Raw genomic sequence first — 12,650 nt, forward strand, 5'->3', positions numbered from 1 at the left:
GCAGCATCTCTGGAGAGAAAGAATGGGTGACGTTTCGGGTCAAGACCTTTTTTCTCCAGTCTGAAGAAGGATCTCGACCCATTCCTTCTCTCCAGAGATGCTGCCTGTCCCACTGAGTTACTCCATCTCTTTGTGTCTATCTTCACATTTGTAACTTCTGAGAACCTTTGGTCTGAAGATGGCAGCATTTCATTCAGCATACACCCATTGGTCCATAGTACAGTGGTGATATACTGTATGAAGTGTTTCAATGAAGCAGCATGTGCAGTTAAAATCAAATGATTCATTGGGCAGGACTGAGATGACACTTGTTGCAAAACTGGCCAAAGAAACACTTATTTTTAAATGTCGGAGTAAGGGAAGAAATCAGGATCCATTGTGAAAGTTTAGAGAGAAATATTACAAAGTAGCGAAAGGAATGTCACTCTATTTGGGATGGGTGTGATCACAGAGTCAAAGCCAGCATGACAAATTTGAAACACAAGGTGCTGGAGGAACTCAGCGGGTCCGGCAGCATTGTGGAGGGAATGGACAGGTGATGTTGTGGGTCAGAAAAGGGTCTCAACTCGAAACGTCGACGACCCATGTCCTCCAAAGATGCTGCTTGACCCACTGAAGTACAGTGAAAAGCTTTTGTTGCATGTTGACCAGTCAGCAGAAAGACAATACATGATTGCAATCAATCCATTTACAGTGTATAGATCATACATGATAAGGGAATAACATTTAGTGCAAGGTAAAACCAGCAAAGTCCGGTCAAGGATAGTCTGAGGGGCATCAGAGGTAGATAATAGTTCAGGACCGCTCTCTGGTTGTGGAAGGACGCTTCAGTTGCCTGATAACAGCTGGGAAGAAACTGTCCCTGAATCAGGTGGTGTGCGTTTTCACACTTCTATACCAGAGAGTGGTGAATCTCTGGAATTCTCTGCCACAGAAGGTAGTTGAGGCCAGTTCATTGGCTATATTTAAGAGGGAGTTAGATGTGGCCCTTGTGGCTAAAGGGATCAGGGGGTATGGAGAGAAGGCAGGGATGGGATACTGAGTTGGATGATCAGCCATGATCATATTGAATGGCGGTGCAGGCTCGACGGGCCGAATGGCCTACTCCTACTCCTGCACCTATTTTCTATGTTTCTATGTTTTGCCCGATGGGAGAGGGGAGAAAGAGGGAGTGGCCAGGGTGTAACTCGTCCTTGACTATGCTGCTGGCCTTTCCGAGGCAATGCGAGGTATAAATGGAGTCACCAGAAGGGACATAGCACTTTCTGTTCTACGCAAGATTCTACCATCTGCAGTTCCTGGCGTCTCCATGGTAAATTTAGAACTCCTGTTCAGTGGCCCAGCCATAGTCACTAAGGCCATGTCAGAGATGTCCTTTCAATGAATTTTTAAAAAAGCACATACTGCAGGGATCAGGGATAATACATATCAATCAGTTTTTGGAACGCCCTTAGTTTCCAAAAAATTCCCAGCTTGTCCAGGATACCAGAGGGGTAAAATACTACACCCAGAACAGAGCTGGCCACAGCAAATTATATTTGGCTCGCCCTGCATAACTGATACCTAGAAAATCCCAAAAAACAACTGTGTATGTTTTTTTTTGGGACTGAAAGGAGTGGCTGCCACTAAATTAAGTTGGATCAGGGTTAAGAAAGATTGAAAACGAGATGTTCTGGATAAAATACAATGAAAATGCTTTCTCTTCCTTTACCTTGATTATTTTAAATACAACAATGTAGCCTTGTTTCCCGTGGTTCCACGGCGTAGGGCGAAGGAAGTCGGAAAATTTACAAAGATACACTCCTGTAAGGCAATAAGAAATATGGAAGTTAAGTAAATCTCACGGCAATACTCATTTAAAGCAAAAATTATATATTTTTTAATAGCCAGTGCTCTATTCTGAAGACGTGAAATTACACCGCACAGTATATTGTAAAATGGAGGACCAAAGATGAAGCAATGCAAGAGCTTGAATAGATGGGGAATTAAGACACTACACTACAACGGGTGGTGAAAACCGCGCAGCACATCATCGGTGCCCCGCTCCCTGCCATGGATGCCCTCCACCGAAAACGGTGTCTGAGACGGGCTGGGAAGATCATCAAAGACCCCTCACACCCCAACCATGGACTGTTTGCCCTCCTCCCATTAGGGAGACGGTACAGGAGCCTCAGGTCACGTACTAGTAGGATGAGGAACAGCTTCTACAATAATACAATCACATTGCTGAACTCGGAGTCCCACCGATAGATTTCTCCAGTCCCTCCATCCCCATTGTTTAATTATTCTGCATTTTTTGATTATTCTGTATCTTCTCTCTTTCTATTTTTTTTTTATTTTAATTTCTTTATGCACAACTACTACGGACTGACGCAAAACTGCATTTCGTTGTACTCATACTTGTATTTGTGCGATGACATTAAAGTTGAATTGAATTTAATTGAATTGAAAAAAGACAGCTTTTGTTTATTTGTGAGAAATACAAGCTTGTGGAATTCATTAGCTGGTGTGACCAGTGCTAAGTATTGAGTGTAAGCTGGGTCGCTGCTGACTTACTGGTCAAATCATTAGAGGTCGAGGTACTGGATATATGAAATTAAAACCCACTTCGAGAGATCAATAGTACAGCGGTAACGTTGCTGCCTCACAGCTCCAGAGACCCGGGTTCCATCCTGACCGCGAATGCTGTCTGTACGGAGTTTGTACGTTCTCCCTGTGACAGCTTGGGTTCTCCGGGTGCTCCAGTTTCCTCCACATTCCAAAGACGTGCAGGTTTGTAGGTTAATTAATTGGCTTTTGTAAATTTTCCCTAGTGTGTCGGATAGAACTAGTGCACGAGTGATCGCTGGTTGGCGCAGACTCGGTGGGCCGAAGGGCCCCTTTCCATGTTTTATCACTAAACTCAAAAAAGACTTGAATCCAACCCAACCTTAACTTACCCAACCCAAGGCTCGGCACATGTACTTGTCTGCTGTGCCTCACCCACCCATTAACACAGATGTAACAATCTCAAATATTCTACACATCATCCAGTAATATTGCCATGATCATATTGAATGGCGGTGCAGGCTCGAAGGGCCGAATGGCCTGCACCTAATTTCTATGTTTCTATGTTTCTATTAAGGAAAACATGCATGAAATGTATAAAATCATGAGAGCAATAGATCGGGTAGACGGCAAGAGAAGGGGAATCGAGAACAATAGGACATAGGTTTAATGTGAGGGGGGAAAGAATTAACATGAATCCGAGGGGTAACTTTTTCACGCGGTGGGTGGTGGGTGTATGGAACGAGCTGCCAGTGGAGGAAGTTGAGGCTGAGACTAGCGCAACATTTAAGAAACATTTACACTGGTGCATGGATAGGACAGGTTTAAAAATCAAAAAATCAAAACAGTGTATAGTTTAATTTTTTTGTTTTGTTTATAGAGTGCAGAAACAGGCCCTTCGGCCCTCCAAGTCCGCGCCGACCAGCAACGATCCCCGCCACCCTACCCTCACTGGGGACAATTTTACACATACACCAAGCCCACTAACACTATCCTACACACACACTAGGGACAATTTACAATGATACCAAGCCAATTAAACTACAAACTTGTAGGTCTTTGGAGTGTGGGGGGGAAACCGAAGATCCTGGAGAAAACCCACTCGGGTCACGGGGAGAACGTACAAGCTCTGCACAGACAGCACCCGTACTCAGGATTGAAAGTGGGTCACTGGTGCTGTAAGGCAGCAACTTATCGTTACGCCACTGTGCCACAGTAATTCAGTCTTGAGAAATAAATTTCCCAAAGTATTTATCATGGTTAATAATAGCTTTTTCCTCAGGCATTTAAACCATCCTTGGCTTACAGCAGTTGAAGCAGTCTGAGAAGTTGAAGAACAAGTTCTCAGCTAATGACTCTTCCTCAGTGTGAAAGGACTTGCAAGAAACCACCAGCTACAAGAGGAACCCCCCCCCGCTCCTTGGACAATCGCCAGCTGACCAACTACCTGAATGAGTTCTACTGCAGGTTCGACAGACAGAAACATAACCCCGCTAGCAATTATCTACTCTACATTTCCCTTGATCTGCATCCCCCTTTGATATCTCGTTTTCACATCTCACCCGTCCATACCTCTGTATACCCCCTCTCCCCTGACTCTCAGTCTGAAGAAGGGTCTCGACCCAAAACGTCACCCATTCGTTCTATCCGGAGATGCTGCCTGTCCTGCCGAGTTACTCCAGCATTTTTTGTCTATACTCACTACTTGCAGTTCCGTGTCGTATTTGCTCACATTCTCAGCAATTCCTGGTTTGCAAAAACGTGGTCACCGGAGTTAAGGGTGGTTTAAAGTCTACGTTTGTCATTTGACGCCATTGTCAACACTAGAGGCAGTTCTGGCTCAAAGCCACGTTGTTGTTTTTTATTTAAAAAAACTCTAAATAGATTCTTCCTCCTTTAAGGGCAACACAACAACTCAAATAATATCCTGCCCTCTCAGTATTGTCGACAAAATCCGTTAATAATCCCGTTGAAGGCAGGGTTCCCATTCGTTTGAGCTTCAGGAAAGCATTGTTTAAACTTTGTTTAAAGACGTCATCAGACGTCGCCGAAGAAGCTTTGAAACACCCAACCCCCCCCCCCGATGTAATCTGCCCACAGGTTCCTTGTGCAATTTGACACCAACCGTCCAGCAACAATAAAGAGGAACAGGAGTAACACCGACGGACCAGTCTAGCAATCATTGCAATGCCACCATGGGGAAGCAAGGCAATTGAAAAATAGGAATACTTTATTGTCTGGGACTGGGCACAGTGCTTGCAGACTTGCTTGCATACCCAATGTATACAAATAGCAGGCAACTACAGATGGTGACAAAGTTACAAAGCACGCCAGCTCCCCCTTTTGTCCCAACCCCCCACCCCAACCCCCCAGCCGGGTCCCCATTGTCCTTTGCCCCCCCATTGTCCATTGTTCTTCCCCCACACCCCCCCCCCCCAAGAAGCTTATAAAGGAGGAAACATTAACAGGGCGAAACAAAACGATGGCATCTTTAGACTTTAGGGTTACAGCGGGGAAACAGGCCCTTCGGCCCACCGAGTCAATGCTGACCAGCAATCCCCGTACACTAGCTCTATCATACACACAAAGGACAATTTACAATGTTTTTTTTAAACCGAAGCCAATTAACCTAGAAACCTGTGTAGGAAGGAACTGCAGATGCTGGTTTAAACCTGTACGCCTTTGGAGTGTGGGAGGAAACCGGAGCACCCGGGGAAAACCCACGAGGTCACTGGAAGAACATCCAAACTCCATGTGTCTGTTCGGAGTTTGTACTTTCTCCCCGTGACCTGCTTGGGTTTTCTCCGAGATCTTCGCTTTCCTCCCGCGTTCCAAAGACGTGCGTTATTGTACGTTCAATTGGATTGGTGTAAAGTGTAAATGGTTCATAGAGTGTTAATGTGCCTGGGATCGCTGTTCGGCGCGGACTCGGTGGACCGACGGACCTGTTTCCGCGCTGTATCTCTAAACTAATCTACTTGGGGACACATTCCTGGGAGCTCAAAGCAGAGTTCTTGTTACCAATCATACCGCACCTTTCAAAATAAACAGAGCACACCCTGCAAGCACATCCGACCTTGGATGGGCAGCAGAAATTGGCATTTAAGATTCTCCTTAGATATAAAGCAGTCCCACTGCCAGGCTGGCAACAGTGACACAGCTGCTGCCTCACAGCCCCAGAGACCCAGGTTCAACCCCGACCCCGAGTGCTGCCTGCATGGAGTTTGCACGTTCTTCCTGTGACCGCGTGGGTTTCCTCCGGGTGCTCCAGTTTCCTCCCACTTCCCAAAGATGTGCGGGTTTGTCGGTTAATTGACTTCTGTAAATTGCCCCCAGGGAGTGGATGCGAAAGTGGAATAGCATAACACTAGTGTGAATTGGTGATCGATACTCAACATGGACTTAAGGGCCTGTCCCACGAGCATGCGGCAAGCACGACCTAACCAGAAGCGGGGGCCGCTCGGAGGTCGAGTGAGTGACATGAAGTTCGAGCGAAATCCGCGGGAAGTTCGCGCGTGACGTACGGCGTCAAGGCGGCTGCGTACGGCGTCGAGGCGGCTGCGGGCCGGCAGGCCGTTGCCGCTCGGAATTTTTTAACACGGTCAGTTTTTCGGAGCCCTGCGCGATGTCGGGACCAGCTCCGCACAACTCCATACGGCTCCGGCGATCAAAGTGGGACCAGCCCCGCGAGGCCGTACGGCTCAAGCGACCACGTTAGGTCGCGCTTGCTGCATTGAGTCGCATGCTCGTGGGACAGGCCCTTTACTGGGCCGATGAGCCTTTTCAACGTTGCATGATCATATTGAATGGCGGTGCAGGCTCGAAGGGCCGAATGGCCTACTCCTGCACCTAATTTCTATGTTTCTATGTAAATTAAACAGCTACAAATTTATCTGCAGACCATGAATCCTTAAAAAGAACTCCATAAATGTATGTTCTCCCTGTGGCTGCGGGTTTGACAGGCGAGGCGGTTTCATTCCACACTCCAAAGACGTACAGATTGCAGGTTAATTGGCCTCTAAAAATTGTAAATTAATCATTGTGTGTAGGATAGTGCTGGTGTACGGGATGATCACTCATCGGCATAGACTCGGTGGGCCGAAGGCCTGTTTCCGCGCTGTTTACTTCTCTAAAGTAAACTGCTAGAGTTCAATGCCTCGGAGCAACAACAAGATCACAGAAATAGTAATTAAATGTACTCTCCCTTGAGAAAATCCCAAACTGGGGAATAAAGCCAAACATCCACTATAGCACAAACCCAGAGGCTTAACATTTGTTTCTGAGTACAATGCTTATATTTTTTTCAATGACTTCATATTCCTCAAACATAAGGAAGTATTTTAATTCTCTCCCAATAAAAGTAATTTTCACTTCCTGTAACAGATGCTCTCGGTCATTTTCAGACTGTGTACATACTGTGGTCACTGCAGTAATTGTGTATAAATATATATACCATTCGCCGGATCTCCAAGTGTTGTAATATCACTGCTCCCAGTCTCCAATCCGTTGCGGCAGACTGCTTTTGCCTACAAAAAAAAGGAAAAGTGACATTGAGAAAGGAAACCAAAATCCAAAATGTGCTGTGGCAATCAACATACACACACACACACACACACACACACACACACACAGAGCCACACACACACACACAGACACAGACCTGGGTTCGATCCTGACTATGGGTGCTGTATAATAATAATAATAATAATAATAATAATAATAATATTATTTATATAGCACATTTTTAGTCAACTTGCATTGACCCCAAAGTGCTTCACATAATTACATTACATTTTACACACAGGCAAAGGTGGGTGAAGTGTCCAGGCGGGATTCGAACCGGCTACCTTCCGGTCGCCAGCCGAACACTTAGCCCATTGCGCCATCTGTCGTCCCACGTATGTACGGAGTTTGTACGTTCTCCCCGTGACCTGTGCAGGTTTTATCCGGGACCTTCAGTTTCCTCCAACGCTCCAAAGATGTACAGGTTCGTAGGTTAATTGGCTTGGTATAAATGTAACATTGTCCCTAGTGTGTGTAGGATTGTTACCGTGCGGGGATCGCTGGTCGGGGCGGACTCGGTGAGTCGAAAGGCCTGTTTCCGCTCTGTATCTCTAAACTGAACTATTTACATTTCGAGATAAAGTGTTCAAACAGGGGCTTTGGCCCACTGAGTCCGGGCCGCCCAACGTTCACCCATGCACTAGTTCTATGTCCTGCACACTAGGGGCACAATTAGCAGAAGGCACTTAACCCACAAACCTGCACGTCTTTGGAGTGTGGGAGGAAACCAGAGCACCCAGAGAAAACCCAGGGAGGCGTACAGACAGCACCCGTAGACAGGCTCGAACCCGGGTCTCTGGCGCTGTGAGGCAGCACCTTTACCACTGCGCCATTGTGCCGCCCAAATTCTCTTTTACACCGCACACCTTTCTTCCTCAAAGGCCTTAGACTGAATCTCTTTGCCAAATATTCCTATGAATGACTGTGTATACGGACACGGGGAGCCTGGTTGCCTGACCTGAACCAGATGTACATTAGGTTCAGCGGATGTTGTGATAAAGCCCTTGGATCAGACTGGCCCTATGGCAATCCAATTCACATGTTTCTTGGTGGTCAGCATCTCTGGAGAGAAGGAATGGGTGACGTTTCAGGTCAAGAGACCCTCCTTCAGACTGAAGGTCGGAGGAGATGGAAACTAGAGATACGAAGGACAAATGAATGAAAGGTATGCAAAACGACACATCAAAGCCAGCATCGCTGATCACGGGACGGTGGAGCCCACAATGATCCATTGTTGGATAAGGAGATAACGAGTGAAACAGTGACAGTTTACAACACGGAAACAGGCCCCTTTGGCCCACCTGGTCCGCACCGACCAGTGATCCCCGCACATTAATACCATCCCACACTAGGGCCAATTAAAACATTTTTTTTAATACCAAGTCAATTAACGTACAAACCTGCACATCATTGGAATGTGGGAGGAAACCGAAGTTCTCAGAGAAAACCCACGCACGTCACGGGGAGAACATGCAAACTCCATACAGACAGCACCAGCAGTCAGGATCAAACCAGTGTCTCTGGCGCTGTAAGGCAGCAACTCTGCCGCTGCACCACCATGCTGCAATTGCGTTGCCTTACAACGAGCAATTCTGATCTTTAAAATTTCACACATCTGTGAGCTTGCATTATTAAAAAAAAATCTCTGTTATAATAATAATAATAATAAAATTCCTTGTTCTTTCTCTCCAGAAATTCGGATTTTTGATTTACCTGATCTTCAGTGTCAAACATTAAAAAAGCAAAGGATGTTGCAAGCTCCTCCTTGGTGTTTCCCCTCTGCTCCATACCCAACAGCCATTCATTGTGCTGTAATCAATAAACAAAACATGATATTTTCCAGGTTCACCAGGAAACAATTTGCATGAATTAACTTATTGGATTTGGGCATCGTTAAAAGTTAGTTAATATTTAGCTCCGAGGGAATTTACCTCTTTTATTCTCGCTGGAGTTAACATACCCCCCCCCCACCTCCCCAAGCCTGCGTACATGAGGCACAAACGCAAGTCGCTGGTCAGGTAATGAGCGTGGAGAGTGACTTCCCGGACTCCATGGTCATTGTTTTGGGGGACTTGAACCTCAGCCGAGAGCTTTCAAAGGTACAGACATTACGCTACCTGCCCACCAGAGGGGAGAGAACACTCGATCACTGTTACACTACATTCAAGAACGCATATCGCTCTGTACCCCATGTGGCTCTAGGTCTCTATGATCGTTGTTTGGTTCACCTTATTCCGAACTACAGGCAGAAACTAAAATCTGCGAAGCCTGTGGTCAGCACAATGACAAGGTGGACAAGCGAGGGCATTGAAAACCTACAGTCCTGCTTTGACTGCACAGATTGGAATGGGTTCAGAGAAGCAACCACAAGCCTCGATGAATATACAGACACTGTGACATCATATGTCAGCTTTTGTGAGGACAGTTGCATTCCCACTAGGACCCGGATCAGGTTCCACAATGACAAGCCTTGGTTTACAGCAGAACTCAGACAGCTCCGCCAGTCTAAAGATGAGGCCTACAGGAGCGGGGACGCAGACATCTACAGGCAGGCCAAGTACAAGCTGAGAAGAGGAATCTGAGCTGCCAAGGAAAGGAACTCTGAGAAGTTGAGGAGCAAATTCTCTGCTAATGACTCTTCCTCAGTGTGGAAGGGCTGGGAAGAATCCTCAGCTGACCAACGACCTGAACGAGATCTACTGCAGGTTCGATAGACAGAAATAACCCTGGTACTTCTTCCCCTACCCACTCCTCCCCAATCACCACTTCACACCCACTTACAAGCCTGACTACAGTCTGCAAAGACTGGGCCCTCATCCACTACCCACCCCCTCCTTGCTGCCCAACATCAGCCTGGCCACTCCATCGCTAACAATAACAATTGAGGAGGTGGAAAAGCTATTCAGGAGACTGAAAAGCTGGAAATCTCCATGACCGGACAATGTTTCCCCCTCTACCCTCAAGCTCTGTGTCGAACAACTGGCACCAGTCCACACAGACATTTTCAATCGGTCCCTGCACTGACCCTGCCTGCTTCAAAGTCTCCCCTGTTGTTCCCGTACAGAAAAATCCAAGTATTACTGGTCTTAATGACTACAGGCCTGTTGCACTGACCTCTATAGTCATGAAGACCCTTGAAAGGCTTGTGCTGGCCCACCTGAAAAATATCACAAACCTCCTGCTGGAACCCCTGCAGTTTGCATACCGGGCCAATAGATCAGTGGATGATGCAGTCAACCTAGGCCTACACTTCATCCTCCAGCACCTAGACTGCCAGGGGACCTATGCAAGGATTTTGTTTGTGGATTTTAGATCTGCATTCAACACCATTGTGCCAGAGCTACAACACTCCAAACTCTCCCAGTTGACTGTGCCTGAACCCCTCTGTCAGTGGATCACCAACTTCCTGAGAGACAGGAAGCAGCATGTGAGGCTGGAAAAGCACATCTCAGACCCGCTGAACCTCAGCATAGGAGCACCGCAAGAATGAGGACAAACCAGAGCATTGGGGATGTCCTCATTCTTTAGGGAATGGGGGTTCCCCTCTTTTACTATAGATGAGGCTCTCCCCAGGGTCTCTTCTATACCCAGTGACTCTGCTCTCACTCCCCATCCCCCCCACTCGCAACAAGGGCCGAATCCCCCTTGTCCTCACCTTCCACCCTACCTGCTGTCACGTACAACAAATAATTCTCCGACATTTTCACCACCTCCAACAGGATCCCACCACTGGCCATATCTTCCCATCTCCTCCCCTTTCTGCGTTCCGCAGAGACCACTCCCTCCGTAATCCCCTGGTCAATTCGTGCCTTCCCACCCAAACCACCCCCTCTCCAGTCACTTTCCTTTGCAACCGCAGGAAATGCTACACTTGTCGATTTACCTCCCCCTTTGACTCCATCCAAGGACCCAAGCAGTCTCTCGAGGTGCGGCACAGGTTCATCTGCACCTCCTCCAACCTCATCTATTGCATCCGCTGCTCTAGGTGTCAGCTGCTCTACATCGGTGAGACCAAGCGCAGGCTTGGTGATCGCTTCGCCCAACACCTCCGCTCGGTTCGCAATAACCAACCTGATCTCCCGGTGGCTCAGCACTTCAACTCCCCCTCCCATTCCGAATCCGACCTTTCTATCCTGGGCCTCCTCCATGGTCAGAGTGAGGCCCAACATAATTTGAAGGAGCAGCACCTCATATTTCGCTTGGGCAGTTTACACCCTAGCGGTATGAACATTGACTTCTCCAATTTTAGATAGTCCCTGCTTTCTCCTTCTTTCCCCTCCCCTTCCCAGCTCACCCACAGCCCACTGTCTCCGCCTCTTCCTTTCTTCTTCCCGCACCTCCCACCCCCCCACATCAGTCTGAAGATAGGTCTCGACCCGAAACGTCGCCTATTTCCTTCGCTCCACAGATGCTGCCTCACCCGCTGAGTTTCTCCAGCATTTTTGTCTACCTTGCAGTGAGTCCTAATGTGTTCAGATTTAAGGTTGGATTCAAGAGGCTACATGTTACATTGGCATGACAGATATTTCCCCAACAAAGTACTTACAGTAACTGCACAAGATTATTGTTCAAAGTAAGTAAAACAGTGACACCAACAAGATCACACCAGGTTATTTTACCCTCATTTACACATTCAGGGTTGGGTCTGTGTATCAAGTAGCATAACTGGTTCCTTGCAGGCAGATTAAATGCTTTTCAAAAAAAAGACGAAGAAAAGATACTTGTTACAGCAGTATATTTGATCTGATCCCACCATTCTGCTTTGTTAGTAACTTCCATTTCACTTCAATGTCTTTAGTTTTAAGACATTTATTATACTACTATCAGTTAGGTTTAGTTTATTGTCAATGTTTACCACGGTAAGCGTTGACATAGAAACATAGAAAATAGGTGCAGGAGTAGGCCATTCGGCCCTTTAGCCTGCACCGCCATTCAATATGATCATGGCTGATCATCCAACTCAGTATCCTGTACCTGCCTTCTCTCCATATCCCCTGATCCCTTTAGCCACAAGGGCCACATCTAACTCCCTCTTAAATATAGCCGATGAACTGGCCTCAACTACCTTCTGTGGCAGAGAATTCCAGAGATTCACCATTCTCTGTGTGAAAAATGTTTTCCTAATCTCGGTCCTAAAATATTTCCCCCTTATCCTTAAACTGTGACCCCTGCTGACAATAAACGTTTACTGAGCTTCCGTTATATCTGAGACTATAAATATACCAGGTACACAGAAATGCTGGAGAAACTCAGCGGGTGCAGCAGGAAATAGGCAAAGTTTCGGGCCGAAACCCTTCCTCAGACTGTACCAAATGGCCATGAGCAACCTAGAACTGAGGGTTGTGGTCAGATGAGAGATAAGATGAAGAGAAATTTCCTCAGTCGGTGGCTGTGAATCTTTGGTGGACAATGGACATTCAGTTGCTCAGTTTATTCGAGGCAAGACAGTAGACCTTTCAACACTAAGGGAATCGAAGTTTAGTTTAGTCTATTGTTTATTGTCAAGTGTACCGATTATTCGTATGAATATACTCTACACT

At 46.8% G+C, this 12,650-nt stretch overlaps 1 protein-coding gene across 9 annotated transcripts in view; it reads right to left on the minus strand.

Moving 5' to 3' along the window:
- The window catches only part of tasor2 (transcription activation suppressor family member 2), a 127,830-nt gene that overhangs the window by 66,548 nt on the left and 48,632 nt on the right, over positions 1-12,650 (minus strand). For all 9 annotated transcript variants that reach the window (XM_055653407.1, XM_055653406.1, XM_055653412.1 and 6 more), the window contains exons 3-5: positions 8,824-8,919; positions 7,001-7,073; positions 1,712-1,803 (exon numbers count right to left, since the gene is read on the minus strand). In XM_055653407.1, the coding sequence (XP_055509382.1) occupies positions 1,712-1,803; positions 7,001-7,073; positions 8,824-8,919 (261 nt within the window). The remainder of the gene's footprint in view (positions 1-1,711; positions 1,804-7,000; positions 7,074-8,823; positions 8,920-12,650) is intronic.

The sequence above is a fragment of the Leucoraja erinacea genome, chromosome 22 (assembly GCF_028641065.1).
Source record: "Leucoraja erinacea ecotype New England chromosome 22, Leri_hhj_1, whole genome shotgun sequence".
In the NCBI taxonomy this organism is placed as follows: domain Eukaryota; kingdom Metazoa; phylum Chordata; class Chondrichthyes; order Rajiformes; family Rajidae; genus Leucoraja; species Leucoraja erinaceus.